At 44.5% G+C, this 16,232-nt stretch overlaps 1 protein-coding gene across 2 annotated transcripts in view; it reads left to right on the forward strand.

Annotated features, from left to right (window-relative positions):
- The first annotated feature begins 3,954 nt into the window (after positions 1-3,954).
- ptk7b (protein tyrosine kinase 7b) overlaps positions 3,955-16,232 on the forward strand; it is a 359,270-nt gene continuing 346,992 nt past the window's right edge. Inside the window, exon 1 of one of the 2 annotated variants that reach the window (XM_085998043.1) lies at positions 3,955-4,315. In XM_085998043.1, coding sequence (XP_085854169.1) covers positions 4,228-4,315 — 88 coding nt within the window. In that variant the 5' untranslated portion in view covers positions 3,955-4,227. The remainder of the gene's footprint in view (positions 4,316-16,232) is intronic. The other variant, XM_085998042.1, reaches the window with a different exon arrangement.

The raw sequence follows: 16,232 nt of genomic DNA on the forward strand, positions 1-16,232 counted from the left end.
TATACCTTAGATTTTAATTGCTGCACTGAATTAGCCCAGTTCTGCCACTGTAAACAGAGTTATTGTCTGGCATCTTGTTACCTTGGCTTTCATATAATAGATTTTTCTTCAACAACAACAACTTGTATTTATATAGCGCCTTAATGTAGTAAAACGTCCCAAGACGCTTCACAGGAGCGTTATCAAACAAAATTTGACACAAGGCACATAAGGAGATATTAGGGCAGACTTGGTCAAAGAGATAGGTTTTAAGGAGCGTCTTAAAGGAGGAAAGAGAGAATTCCAGAGCTTAGGGCCTTGGCAGCTGAAGGCACGGCCACCAATGGTGGAGCGATTAAAATCGGGGCTGCGCAAGAGGCCAGAATTAGGGGAGCGCAGATATCGGAGGGTTTGTGGGACTGGGGGAGCTAACGGAGATAGGGAGTGGCGAGGCCATGGAGGGACTTGAAAACAAGAGTTTTAAAATCAAGGCATTGCTTAACTGGGAGCCAATGTAGGTCAGCAAGTACAGGGGTGATCTCAAGTTTAGGAAGGGTAGTACATGGGACGCCAACCAGGAGTGCGTTGGAATTGTCAAGTCTAGAGGTAACAAAGGCATGGATGAGGGTAGCAGCAGATGAACTGAGGCAGGGGCGGAATCGGGCGATGTTACAGAGGTGGAAATTGGCCGATTTAGTGATGGCGCGGATATGTGGTCAGAGGCTCATTTCAGGGTCAAATATGACACCAAGGTTGAGAACAGTCTGGTTCAGCCTCAGACAGTTGCCAGGGAGAGAGATGGAATCTGTGGCTAGGGAACGGAGTTTGTGGCGGGGACCAAAGACAATGGCTTCTCTCAAAGAAACTTGGTATTTGTGCTTTCAGAGCAACAAAATACAAGTGATGAAAGTTGAATATTATGTTAATGACTCACCAGTACCCCCCCAAAATTAGTACATCTTATTTGATATGTACATAATTTTCATAGCAAAAAGTGAGATGAACCACCCAAATGACTAATGGGAAAATGTACCATCTGGTGTGGTACTGAGTCATATAAACCAAGAGTGTCCCATGTTCAAGCTAGTTAGCTGATGTTTTCTCGGGTAGGTGGGGGATGTAACATTCAGCCTTGGCAATTGATGCCAGGGAGGCCAGAGCTCTGGTTCTTGATCATTATTCAATGATCCTGCTTGGAAGTAGGCAAGCGGATGTTCAGCTAATGTCTCCAACACATGATAAATGTCCACATTGACCGTCGCCAGCCTGGCTCTCAAATAATGAATGGGTGTACAGTACTGGAAAGTTGTCAACGTCTGTGGAACCTTACCTCAACATCAGTCATCATTTTTAAGACAGGTGAGAAATTAGCATAGCAGGACATTATCATAGTGATGGGGAGCTGAAAATTAGAAAATGGACTTGTATCATAAGAACATAAGAAATAGGAGCAGGAGTAGGCCAATCGGCCCCTCGAGCCTGCTCCGCCATTCAATAAGATCATGGCTGATCTGATCCTAACCGCCAATCCACTATCACAGAACAATCTCCTGAATCTAACAGAATTAGACACACGAAATAGGAGCAGGATCAGGCTACACGGCCCCTGGGCCCGCTCCGCTACCCACAGGGCCATGACCGATCCGAACCTAGACTCATGTCCAAATTCCTGCCCGCTCCCCATAACCCTTAATTCCCTTTACTTCTAGGAAACTGTCTATTTCTGTTTTAAATTTATGTAATGATGTAGCTTCTACAGCTTTTTGGGGCAGCATATTCCATGGACCTACCACCCTCTGAGTGAAGTAGTTCCTCCTCATCTCAGTTTTGAAAGAGCAGCCCCTTATTCTAAGACTATGCCCCCTAGTTCTAGTTTCACCCATCATCGGGAACATCCTCCCCGCATCCACCCGATCCAACCCCTTCACAATCTTATATGTTTCAATAAGATCGCCTCTCATTCTTCTGAACTCCAATGAGTAGAGTCCCAATCTACTCAACCTCTCCTCATATGTCCATCCCCTCATCCCCGGGATTAACCGAGTGAACCTTCTTTGTACTGACTCGAGAGCAAGTATGTCCTTTCTTAAGTATGGACACCAAAACTGTACGCAGTATTCCAGGTGCGGTCTCACCAATACCTTGTACAACTGAAGCAATACCTCCCAATTTTTATATTCTATCCCCCTAGCAATGAAAGCCAACCTTCCATTGGCCTTCTTAATCACTTGCTGCACCTGCATACTAACCTTTTGAGTTTCGTGCACCAGGACCCCCAGATCCCTTTGTACTTCAGTACTTTCCAGTTTCTTGCCATTAAGATAATAACTTGCTCTATGATTTTTCCTGCCAAAGTGCATAACCTCACACTTTCCAGTATTGTATTCCATCTGCCAAATCTCTGCCCACTTACTTAGCCTGTCTATGTCCCCTTGCAGGTTTTTTATGTCCTCCTCACTCACTACTTTCCCTCCCATCTTAGTATCATCTGCAAACTTTGATATGTTACACTCGGTCCCCTCCTCCAAATCGTTAATATAGATTGTAAAGAGTTGGGGACCCAGCACTGACCCCTGCGGAACACCACTAGTTACTGATTGCCAGTCTGAGAATGAACCATTTATCCCAACTCTCTGCCTTCTGTTAGATAGCCAATCCTCTATCCATGCCAGAATATCACCCCCAATCCTGTGATTTTTTATCTTAAGCAATAATCTTTTGTGTGGCACCTTGTCAAATGCCTTTTGGAAGTCTAAATACACTACGTCCACTGGTTCCCCTTTATCCACCCTATATGTTACTTCCTCAAAGAACTCCAGCAAATTTGTCAAACATGACTTCCCCTTCATAAAACCATGCTGACTTTGTCCTATTAAATTATGATTATCCAAATGTCCTGTTACTGTCTCCTTAGTAATGGACTCCAAAATTTTACCTACCACAGATGTTAGGCTAACCGGTCTATAGTTTCCAGCCTTCTGTCTACTGCCCTTTTTAAATAAGGGTGTTACATTAGCAGTTTTCCAGTCTGCCGGGACCTTTGCCGAGTCCAGGGAGTTTTGGAAAATTATTACCAATGCATCCACAATCCCTACCGCCACTTCCCTCAAGACCCTAGGATGTAAGCCATCAGGTCTAGGTGATTTATCCGCCTTGAGTCCCATTATTTTACCGAGTACCACTTCCTTAGTAATTTTGATCGTGTTTAGCTCCTCCCCCCTTTAGCCCCCTGTTTGTCTGGTGTTGGGATATTCTTTGTGTCTTCTACTGTAAAGACTGATATAAAATATTCAACTGCTTTCTGTTGCCCACTCTCCTGACTTTTCCGGCTGCTATTCCAGTATTACAACAGTGACAACACTTACTGTAAAGTGCTTTGGGTCGTCCTTAAGTGGTGAAAGGCGTTGTAGAAATGCAAGTCCTTACTAAGTGCTGATCCTCCAACCTGCAAACCCCAGTTCTTCCGCCGAACCCGGTACTGGGACTCAAAAGTGTCGCTTCAGATCGGCTAACACACTGGTGTTTTTATTTTCTTGTTTCCTGGGTTTTAACAGGACTGACCGGGGTCGGGGATACGCTAGGAAATAACTGACAGTCATAAAATGTTGTATATTTGACAAATTCAAGTCAGAAACAGTTTCTCGTCATGAAAATCTGAATGAACACAGAAACCTGGTTTCCGTCATTAGGTGTGAACTCGGGTGTCGATACTTTTGGACACATAAAATGGACAGTTTACAGACTTAATCATTAATGTGATATTTGTTGGAGCCGTTGTTCACTCTCTTTCCATTCACGGTAACTCGACAGCTCTCACCTTTCCCTTCAGACAAACAAAGCATTATTGACTGTACAGTCTAACTTCGCCCAGCCGGAAGCAGCCCGCCTTCTCATTAACATTCCCATTGGACGGTTCTGTTGATCCCGCCCCAAGAGCGGGTGGCGATTGGCCGTGGCATCGATCAATCAAACTGTTGGGGACTGTTTCCGGTGATCAGGTTGGGCGTTTGGCGGTGGTGGTTATTGTTTCGTCCGTTGCTCGCTGGCTCGCGCTGACCTGCTCTGTGAGCTTCGCGCGGCGTGGCGCGAGCGCTGCTGGAGGATGGTGACGCCAGAAAAAGCGAACCGCTGAAGACAACGCGTGCGGCTCGCAGCCCGAGCGAGTGAAGAGAAGAGAAGCCGCTTTTGACTTTCTCTCTCCTTCCCCCGCCTTTCCCACCACCACCTCCCCTCCTCCTCCTCCTCTCCATGTATTTCTTGGTGCTGCATTGTGGAGTTTCGATGGCGAAGCGGATGACGGCGGTGGTTATTTGGGTAACCGCGCTCTTGGCGCAAGGTAAGCGAGGAGAGCTCGGGCAGGGTTAATACCCGGCGCCCGTCCGGCCGAAGAAGGCTCTGTGCGAATTAGTTAAATCCCCTGGGTCGGATTCGTAATCCCGCGAGTCGGGGTGGGTGGCGTTAAAAAATAATGCAACGATTCTGTTCCTCCTGGGCTGCTAGCAGACGGAGGAGTCCCAGAGTTTTATGCAAAAACACATTCATGCATGCACAAGCGAGATAAATTTCCCGGTGTATTTAAACAACAAACGAGTGCCTGTTTTGTGAGCAGTTGCAAAAAAAAGCGTGCGACGTTTTTCTTATCTTTCAAAGTGCTTCACCCCACCCCCGCGACTCGATGTTAGTTTTAAACTTTCAAGTTGCACCATGTACAATATTTTATATATTAAAATTGCACATGGTTTTTGGGAGACTCTGCCATAAACCCAGTAACAGGTAGGAGAAACCAACAATTCGCGATCGCAGATCTATTTCTATTTATTTTATTTGGTGTGACGTTTGGGAAGGCGAAAGTGTTCAAGTACAAGGTATTAAAATCTAGCGTTTTTTAAGTCAAATTGTAACCTGGTTAAATCTGCGAGTTGTGATTCCTGTAATAATAATTGCAACCAGATGTCCTAATAAATGGAGGTTTGGAAAGTTTTAATTTTCCGTCTTGCAATGTAGTGGAACTGCGTCCTCTATCCCAGAATCATTTGCATTGCAGTGATCCGCTCTTCGTGGGGTGCGATCCAGAGTATGTGGCAACCAAGAAATAAAATACTGTACTCAGCGATTTTCATTTGGGAGCCACTAGATTATTTTCATGAAAATCTGGGAAGTCGCATGGTCAGGGGCAGGGTGATGAATCCAGCAACCTTCAAATGCAGTGAGATGCTTTTTACTGGATTGAACAGCTCCTGTGTGAGAAGTTGAATTTCTAGCTCACCAGTGTTGGACGCTTGCACATCTACCATATTTCAGCACCGATTTATTTGGAGATTTTTTTTCGTACTTGCCGTTTTAGACGGATTTGAGGCATTAATCTTTTGGGGGTTCAGCTCCAACGAACCAATGCAGTCGTTTTCACAAAAATAAACACAGATGAGAGAGCCGTTCGACCTATTTAGCTCACCCTTTCACAGAAAAGTGAGTTTTCTCATGGCCCTAGGAACAAGAGAAGGCCATTGAGCCCCTCGAGCCTGCTCCGCCATTCAATGAGATCATGGCTGATCTGCGACCTAACTCCGCCTTTGGCCCATATCCCTTAATACCTTTTAGTTAACAAGCTATCAATCTCTGATTTAAAATTAACAATTGATCTAACATCAATTGCCGTTTGCAGAAGTGTTCCAAACTTTTACCACCCTTTGTGTGTGTGTGTATGTGTTTCCAAATTTCACTCCTGACAGCCTGGCTCTAATTTTTAGACTATGCCCACTAGTCTTGGAATCCCCAACCAGTGGAAATAGTTTCTCTCTACCCTATTTGCTCTCCTTAATACCTTTAAAACTTAAACCCTAATTTGTGTAATCTCTCCTCGTACCAACCCTTGAAGTCCGGGTATCGTGGTAAACCTACGCTGCACACTCTCCAAGGCCAATATATCCTTGCTAAGGTGTGGTGCCCAGAACTGCTCACAGTGCTCCAGGTGTGGTCTAACCAGGGCTTTGTAGCTGCAGCATAACTTCTACCCCTTGTATTCTAGTCCTCTAGATATAAAGGCCAGCATTCCATTAGCCTTTTTGATTATTTTCTGTACCTGTTCATGATATTTTCACCTATGTACCTGGACCCCCAAGTCTCTTTGGACATCCATTGTTTATAGCTTTTCATCATTTAGAAGGTACCCTGTTCTATCCTTTTTTAGGTCCAAAGTGGATGACTATCCATTTGCCACAGTTTTGCCCATTCACTTAATCTATCAATATCCCTTTGTAATTTTATGCTCTCATCTACACTGCCTACAATGCTGCCTACCTTTGTGTCATCGGCAAATTTGGATATGACTTTCTATGCCATCATCGAAGTCGTTAAATGCTGTCAATAGTTGAGGCCCCAACACAGATCCCTGCGGGACACCACTAGTCATATCCTGCCAATTAGAATACATACCCATTATCCCTACTCCGTTTCCTGCCGCTCAGCCAATTTCCTAACCAGGTCAATAATTTGCCCTCCATTCCGTGGACTTCTACCTTAGTTAACAGACTCTTATGTGGTACTTTATCAAATGCCTTCTGGAGGTCCATATAAATAACATCCATAGACATTCCCTGTCCACTACTTTAGTCACCTCGTCAAAAAATTCAACCAGGTTTGTCAGGCATGACCTACCTTTCCCAAATCCATGCTGTCTCTCATCAACTGAGAATTTTTGAGGTGTTCAGTCACCCTATCCTTAAATATAGACTCTAGCAGTTTCCCGACAACAGATGTTAGGCTAATTGGTCTCTAATTCCCTAGTTTCCCTCTCTCGCCATTCTTAAATAGCAGTGACGTGTGCAATTTTCCAATCTAAAGGAACTGTTCCTGAATAGAGAGAACTTTGGAAGATTATAGTTAGGACATCTGCAATGTGCTCACCTACTTCGTTTAAAACCCTTGGATGGCAACCATCTGGTCCTGGGGATTTGTCACTCTTTAGTGCCATTATTCCCTTCATTACTGTTATTTTACTTGTGTTAATTTTATTGTTTCCTTGGGATTTCTGGCATGCTATCATCTTCCTCTACTGTAAATACTGTCGCAAAATAATTATTCAGCATGGCCGCCATTTCCTTATTATCATTGACAATATCAGCGCTTTCAGTTTTTAAGGGGCCAACATTGCTCCTGACTAACAACAGAAAATGCTGGAAAAGCTCAGCAGGCCAGGCAACATCCGTGGAGAGAAATTAGAATCGACGTTTCGGGTCTAACCCGAATTTGAAAAAGGGTTAGACCCGAAACGTCGATTCTAATTTCTCTCCGCGGATGTTGCCTGGCCTGCTGAGTTTTTGCAGCATTTTCTGTTGTTATTTTGGATTTCCAGCATCTGCAGTATTTTGCTATTGCTCCTGACTACCCTCTTTTTTCCTAATATAATTGTTAAAATTCTTTGTTAATTTTGATAGCCCTTGCAAGTTTCTTTTCATACTCCCTCTTATTATCTCTTTCGTGGCCCTTTGCTGTTACATAAATAGGCGCAGGAGTAGGCCATTCAGCCCCTTGAGCCTGCTCTGCCATTCAGTAAGATCATGGCTGATCATCTACCTTCAACTCCACTTTTTCTTGCACTATCCCCATATCTCTTGATTCCTTTAGTATCCACAAATCTATCGATCTCTGTCTTGAATATCCTCAACGACAGAGCATCCACAGCCCCCTCGGGTAGAGAATTGCAAAGATTTACCGCATAGAAACATAGAAGATAGGAGCAGGAGTAGGCCATTCGGCCCCTCGAGCCTGCTCCGCCATTCAATGCGATCATGGCTGATCATCCAAATTCAGTACCCGGTCCCTGCTTCCTCTGAGTGAACAAATTTCTCCTCATCTCAGTCCTAAATGGCTGACCCCTTATTCAAAAACTGTGACCCCTGTTCTTTGTATCTTTCCCATTCGCCAGGATTTGTGCTGTTTTTTGCATTTTTATATGCTTTTGCTTTTATTGTTATGCTGTCCCTTACCTCTTCAGTCGTCCAGGGCTTTCTTTTATGGCAAGTGGAGCTCTTCCCCCTCGGGTATAAACTGGCTCTGTATCCCCCCACTGATCATCTGTCGTTTTACCCATTAACAGATTTGCCCAGTTTACTGTGGACAGTCTCTGTCTCATCCTGCTGAAGTCGGCCTTACCCAAATCTAGAATCTTAGAAGCTGTTTCGCGTTTCTCCCTTTCAACCGCTATGTTGAACTCGATCATATTATGATTGCTATTGGATAAATGTTCATGCACAATTAGGCTGTTAGCTAAATCTGGCTCATTACTCATGAAATCTAATATGGCATGCCCCATTGTTGCAGAAAACTATCCTGGACGCGCTCAAGAAATTCATTACCTTTCTGACAGGTGCTCGTCTGCTTATCCCAATCTATATGAAAGTTAAAATCCCCCATTAAAACCAATCTAGCACTTCACAGCTGCTACCAGCACGCCGATGCACAACTTGCACTACACTCTTAAATCCTTTCCTATTTCTTAATTCTACCCATAAAGTCTCCACTGCCTGCTTACCTCTCGTTATATCCTCTCATCATTGAAGTAATTTCATCCTTAATCACGAAGGCTACACCCCCCCCCCGCCCCCTGCCATTTTCCCTATGTTTCCTGTAGACCTTATAACCTGGCATGTTTAGTTCCCAGTCTTGACTGTCTCAGTAATGGCTACCATGTCATACCCTCCAATTTTAATTTGCGCATGCAGTTCATTCAGTTTATTCCTTAGACTCCGTGCGTTTGTATAAAGAACGCTTATTTGGGCCACACACCCTAGCCTGTCCTTCAGCTCCAATGTTTTACTTACAGTATTTCTCGCTCCTGGTTTAATCACTTTACATCTTTTAGTTATCCCTTTACATGTAGTGCCTAAAGTGCAATTTCTGATTTGTTACTCTAGTCTCTTCCCTTTTGTTTATTTTTGAACTACTATTTGTACTACAAGTTCCACCTGAGCCCTCTGCCCCTCCACCCCCATTTACTAGTTTAAAGTCCTTGTGACCGCCCTACTTATCCTTTCCATTAGGACCCTGGTCCCAGACCAGTTCAGGTGGAGACCGTCCCAACAGTACAGTTCCTTCCTGTCCCAATACTGGTGTTAGTGCCCCATGAAATGGAACTCCTCTTTCCCGCACCACTCCTTTAGCCACGTGTTCACTTCCCTAATCAGCTTATCCTGATGCCAAATTGCACATGGCTCAGGTAATAATCCAGAGATTATAGCCCTTGAGGTCCTGTTCTTTAATTTAGCTCATAGTTCATGGTACTCCCCAAACAGGACCTCTTGTCAACTCTTCCCTATGTTGGTCCCAACATGGACCTCAACGACGGAATCCTCCTCTTCCCTCTCCAATATCCTTTCAAACCAGTTCGAGATGTCCCTCACCCTAGCACCAGGTAGGCAACATACCATGCAGGACTCACGATGCTTACAAAGGATGCTATCTGTCCCCCTAATTATAGAATCACCTACAACTACCACATTACGCTTCCTCCTCCTCCCCCATACGACTGCCTCCTGCTCCAAAGTGCCATGGTCTGCATTCTGGCTGTCCTTCTGACAGTCTTTATCCTTATATTCACAGCAGAAAGTACATTGTACCTGTTGGATAGGTCAGTTTCTGTGGATCCTCATTCCTTTTCTTGCCTGGGTTCCCCATACTCTGCACGCTATTGGTCACACCAACCCTGTTCTGAACCTGCACCTCTCTACAAAGTGTGACCTCAGTCTGGAGCAAACTGTCCAGATACTCTTTCCACCTCCCTTATGTGTTGGAGTGTCTCCAACTCGCACTCCAGCTCAATGACTCTGAGCCGGAGAGATTCGAGATGGATATATTGACTGCACACCAATGTTCCCTCTAATTTTTGTTCATACTGAGCAGGCTGCGAACTCCTTTGAGTGTGACCCTTTCGTCCGTGAGAATATTTTAAAACAACTTTTGCCGCAACAACCACTTAAAAGCATATATACAGTAATGCTGTAGTGTCACCCCACCGTCTCAAATCGTGAGACAGTCAGACAAGGTTCTATATAAGTTTAACAGAACTTCTCTGCTTTTCAATTCTATTCCTATAGAAACATAGAAGATAGGAGCAGGAGTAGGCCATTTGGCCCCTCGAGTCTGTTCTGTCAATTAATGAGATCATGGCTGATCATCCAAATTCAGTACCTTGTCCTTGCTTTCGCCCCATATCCCTTGATCCCTTTAGCCTTAAGAAATATATCTAACTCATTCTTGAATATATTTAATGAATTGGCCTCAACTGCCGCCTTTGGCAGAGAATTCCACAGGTTCACCACTCTCTGGGTGAAGAAATTCCTCATCTCTGTCCTAAATGGCTTACCCCGTATCCTTAGGCTGTGACCCCTGGTTCTGGACTCCCCTGCAATCGGGAACATCCTTCCTGCATCAACATGGTTGAATTCCAAATTCAGTTGGAGGGTGAGAGAGTTGGATCTCAAACCAGCGTACTAAGCTTAAATAAAGGAGACTATGACGGTATGAGAGCAGAGTTGACTAAAGTGGACTGGGAAAATAGATTAAGGTGTAAGACGGTACATGAGCAGTGGTGTACATTCAAGGAGATATTTCACAACTTTCAAGAAAAATATATTCCACTGAGGAAAAAGGGGCGTCAAAGAAAAGACAGCCATCCGTGGCTAAGTAAAGTAGTGAAGGACAGTATCCGACTGAAAACAAGGGCATATAAAGTAGCCAAATCTAGTGGGAGGATAGAAGATTGGGAAGCATTTAAAAGCCAGCAAAGAATAACTAAAAGATTAATTAAGAAAGGGAAGATAGATTATGAAAGTAAACTAGTAAAAAATATAAAAACAGATAGCAAGAGTTTCTACAGTTATATAAAAAGAAAGGGTGGCTAAAGTGAATGTTGGTCCCTTAGAGGACGAGACCAGGAAATTAGTAGTGGGGAACATGGAGATGGCAAATACGCTGAACAAATATTTTGTATCGGCCTTTACAGTAGAGGACACTAAAAATATCCCAACACTGGACAAACAGGGGGCTATAGGGGGGGGGAGGAGCTAAACACGATTAAAATCACTAAGGAGATGGTACTCGGTAAGATAATGGGACTTAAGGCGGATAAATCCCCGGACCTGATGGCTTGCATCCTAGGGTCTTGAGAGAAGTAGCGATAGGGATTGCGGATGCATTGGTAATTTTCCAAAACTCCCTGGATTCAGGAAAGGTCCCAGCAGATTGGAAAACTGCTAATGTAATGCCCTTATTTAAAAAGGGAGGTAGACAAAAGGCTGGAAACTATAGACCAGTTAGCCTAACATCTGTGGTTGGTAAAATGTTGGAGTCCATTATTAAGGAAGCAGTAACAGGACTTTTGGATAAGCATAATTTAATCAGACAGTCAGCATGGTTTTATGAAGGGGAAGTCATGTTTGACAAATTTGCTCGAATTCTTTGAGGACGTAACAAACAGGGTGGATAAAGGGGAACCAGTGGATGTGGTGTATTTGGACTTCCAAAAGGCATTTGACAAGGTGCCACACAAGATTACTGCACATGATAAAACATCACCGGATTGGGGGTAATATATTGGCATGGGTGGAAGATTGGCTATCTAACAGAAAACAGAGAGTGGGGATAAATGGTTCATTCTCAGGTTGGCAATCAGTAACCAGTGGTGTTCCGCAGGGGTCAGTGCTGGGACCCCAACTCTTTACAATCTATATTAACGATTTGGAGGAGGGGACCGAGTGCAACGTATCCAAGTTTGCCGACGATACAAAGATGGGAGGGAAAGCAGTGAGTGAGGAGGACATAAAAAACCTGCAAAAGGACATAGACAGGCGAAGTGAGTGGGCAGAAATTTGGCAGATGGAATATAATGTTGGAAAGTGTGAGGTTATGCACTTTGGCCGAAAAAATCAAAGAGCAAGTTATTATCTAAATGGAGAGAAACTGCAAAGTGCTACAATACAAAGGGATCTGGGGGTCCTGGTGCATGAAACACAGAAGGTTAGTATGCAGGTGATCAGGAAGGCCAATGGAATCTTGGCTTTTATTGCAAGGGGGATGGAGTATAAAAGCAGGGAAGTCTTGCTTCAGTTATACAGGATACTGGTAAGGCCACACCTGGAATACTGCATACAGTTTTGGTTTCCATATTTAAGAAAAGATATACTTGCTCTCGAGGCAGTTCAGAGAAGGTTCACTCGGTTGATTCCGTAGATGAGGGGGTTGACTTATGAGGAAAGGTTGAGTAGGTTGGGCCTCTACTCATTGGAATTCAGAAGAATGAGAGGCGATCTTATCGAAACATATACGATTGTGAGGGGGCTTGATCGGGTGGATGCGGGGAGGATGTTTCCACTGATGGGTGAGACTAGAACTTGGGGGCATAATCTTAGAATAAGGGGCTGCCCTTTCAAAACTGAGATGAGGAGAAACTTCTTCACTCAGGATAGTAAATTTATGGAATTTGCTACCTCAGAGCTGTGGAAGCTGCAACATTAAATAAATTTAATACGCAGATAGACAGTTTCCTAGCTGATAAGGGAATTAGGGGTTACGGGGAGCAGGCAGGAAAGTGGACGTGAGTCTAGGTTCGGATCAGCCATGATCCTATTGAATGGCGGAGCAGGCCCGAGGGGCTGTATGGCCTACTCCTGCTCCTACTTATGTTCTTATAAAATTCTAACAGGACTAGACAGACTAGATAAGTTTCAATGAGATCCCCTCTCATTCTTCTAAACTCTTGTGTTTATAAGCCGAATCGACCCAATCTCTCTCCATACATCATTCTTGCCATCCCAGGTATCAGTCTGGTGAATCTTCGCTGCACTCCCTCCATGGCAAGAACACCCTTCCTCAAATAAGGCGACCAAAACTGCACACAATACTCAAGGTGTGGTCTCACCAAGGCCCTGTACAACTGCAGCAAGACATCCTTGCTCTTGTACTTGAATCCTCTCGCTATGAAGGCCAACATACCATTTGCCGCCTTAACCGCCTGCTGCACCTGCATGCTTACCTTCAGCAACTGGTGCACAAGGACACCGAGGTCTCGTTGCACTTCCCCTTCTCCCAATCTATTGCCGTTCAGATAATCTGCCTTCCTGTTTTTGCCACCAAAGTGGATAACCTTGCATTTATCCACATTATACTGCATCTGCCCAATCACCCAACCTGTCCAAATCATACTGGAGTTTCTCTGCATCCCCCCTCACAGCGCACATGCCCACCCAGCTTTGTGTCGTCTGCAAACTTGGAGATATTACATCTAGTTTCCTCGTCTAGATCATTAATATATATTGTGAATAACTGGGGTCCTAGCACCGATCCCTGCGGCACCCCACTCGTCACTGCCTGCCACTCGGAAAAAGACCCGTTAATTCCAACTCTTTGCTTCCTGTCTGCCAACCAGTTCTCTATCCAAGTCAGTACCTTGCCCCCAATCCCATGTGCCTTAACTTTACACGCTAATCTCTTATGCGGAACTTTATCGAAAGCCTTCTGAAAGTCCAAATACACCACATCCAAATCAAATCAACTTGTATTGTCATTGTTAGTGCATAAGTGCAGTACAACGAAATGTAGGCTTGCGGCTCCCAAGAGTGTACATTTGGATTGAGACGTTTAAACATTCAACATACATTTGGCTTGTAGTATATTAACATAAGCATAACCATAATAAAGTGCATTGGCAGATGTGCAGGCTTTAGAGTTTCTTTGTGGAGTTCAGTAGGATGACAGCCCTGGGAAAGAAGCTGTTCCTAAATCTGGTCGTACGGGTGCGAATGCATCTGTAGCGTCTCCCAGATGGCAGGAGGGCGAACAGGCTGGGGTGGGTCGGGTCTTTGATGATGGACTGTGACCTCCGTAGACAGCGTTTCTGGTATATATGCTCTATGGTCGGTAGCCGGGTGCCGGTAATGCGTTGGGCAGTTTTGACTACCCGCTGCAGGGCTTTCCGGTCATAGTAGCTACAGCTGCCATACCATACTGTGATACAGTTTGTCAGGATGCTCTCTATTGTGCAGCGGTAAAAGTTAGAGAGGATCAGGGGTGACAGGTTACATCCCTTCAGCCTCCTTAGGAAATATAGGCGCTGCTGGGCCTTCTTCACCAGAGAGGAGGTATTGAGGGACCAGGAGAGGTCTTCCGTGATGTGGACTCCGAGGAACTTAAAGCTGTCCACCCTTTCCACCACGGCCCCATTGATGTGGATGGGGGTGTGACTTCCGCCTTTGGACTTCCTGAAGTCCACAATGATTTCCTTGGTTTTCTTGATGTTAAGGGCCAGGTTGTTATCGGCGCACCACTTCACGAGATGCTGGACCTCCTCCCTGTAGGCTGACTCATTGTTGTTGGTGATCTGGCCTACTACCGTGGTGTCATCCGCAAACTTGATGATGGTGCTGGAACCATGAACAGCCACACAGTTGTGGGTGAAGAGGGAGTAGAGGAGGGGGCTCAGCACACACTCTTGCAGGGCCCCCATGTTCAGGGTCAGTGGGGGGGTAGGTGTGGTTACCTAATTTGACAGACTGGGGTCTGTTTGTTAGGAAGTCCAGGGTCCAGTTGCAGAGGGAAGTGTTCAGGCCAAGAGTTTGGTGGCCAGCTTGTTGGGGACGATAGTGTTGAATGCTGAGCTGTAGTCTATGAACAGCATTCTGATGTAGGTTCTGATCCACTGGTTCTCCCTTATCTATTCTACCAGTTACATCCTCAAAAAAAAAATTCCAGTAGATTAGTCAAGCATGATTTACCTTTTGTAAATCCATGTTGACTTTGTCTGATCCTGTCACTATTTTCCAAGTGCTCTGGTATTACATCTTTTATAATGGACTCTAGCATTTTCCCCACTACCGATGTCAGGCTTACCGGTCTATAATTCCCTGTTTTCTCTCTACTTCCTTTTTTTAAATAGTGGGGTTACAATAGCTATCCTCCAATCCATGGGAACTGTTCCAAAGTGTATAGAATTGTGGAAGATGACCAGCAATGCATCTACTATTTCTAGGGCCACTTCCTTAAGTACCCTAGGATGTAGATTATCAGGCCCTGGGGACTTATCGGCCTTCAATCACGTCAATTTCCCTAACACCATTTCCCCTACAAATACTGATTTCATTCAGTTCCTCCCTCTCGTTGGTCCCTATGTTCCTCGGCATCTCTGGGAGGTTATTTGTGTCCTCCTTTGTGAAGACAGAACCAAAGTATGTATTTAATTGGTCTGCCATTTCTTTGTTCCCCATTATAAATTCCCCTGATTCTGACTGCAAGGGACCTACACTTGACTTCACCAATCTTTTTCTCTTCCCATATCTATAGAAGCTTTTACAGTCAGTTTTTATGTTCCCTGAAAGCTTACACTCATACTCTCTTTTCCCACTCTTAATTAATCCCTTTGCCCTCCTTTGCTGAATCTTAAACTGCCCCCAATCCTCAGGCTTGCTGCTTTTTCTGGCCAATTTATATGTCCTCTCCTTGGATCTTATGCTATCCCTAATTTCCCTTGTTAGACACGGTTGAGTCACCTTTTTTGTTTTATTTTTATGCCAAACAGGGATGAACAAATTCTGTAGTTCATCCATGTGATCTTTAAATGTTTGCCATTGCCTATCCACCATCAACCCTTCAAGTAACATTCCCCAATCCATCCTAGCCAACTCGTGCCTCATACCATCGTAGTTTCCTTCATTTAAATTCAGGACCCTAGTCTGAGAGTCAAATACTTCACTCTCCGTCTTAATGAAGAATTCGATCATATGATCACTCCTCCCCAAGGGGCCTCGCGCAAGATTGCTAATTAATCCTTTCTCATTACATAACACTCAGTCTAAGATGGCCTGATCTCTAGTTGGTTCCTCGACATATTGGTCCAGGAAACCATCCCGTATACACTCTAGGAATTCCTCCTCCACAGTATTGTTACTAATTTGGTTAGCCCAATCTATATGTAGATTAAAGTCACCCATGATAATTGCTGTGCCCTTCTTGCACGCGTCTCTAATTTCCTGTTTAATGCCATCCCCAACCTCAGTATTACTGTTTCGGGGTCTGTATACAACTCCCACTAACGTTTTCTGCCCCATGGTATTTCTCAGCTCTACCCATACAGATTCCGTATCATCAGAGCTAATATTCTTCCTTACTATTGTTAATCTCCTCTTTAACCAACAATGCTCCCCCACCTCCTTTTCCTTTTTGCCTGTCATTCTTGAATATTGAATACCCCTGGATGTTGAATTCCC

The sequence above is a fragment of the Somniosus microcephalus genome, chromosome 9, assembly GCF_052327205.1.
Source record: "Somniosus microcephalus isolate GS21.2 chromosome 9, FLI_Smic_1.0, whole genome shotgun sequence".
Taxonomy (NCBI): domain Eukaryota; kingdom Metazoa; phylum Chordata; class Chondrichthyes; order Squaliformes; family Somniosidae; genus Somniosus; species Somniosus microcephalus.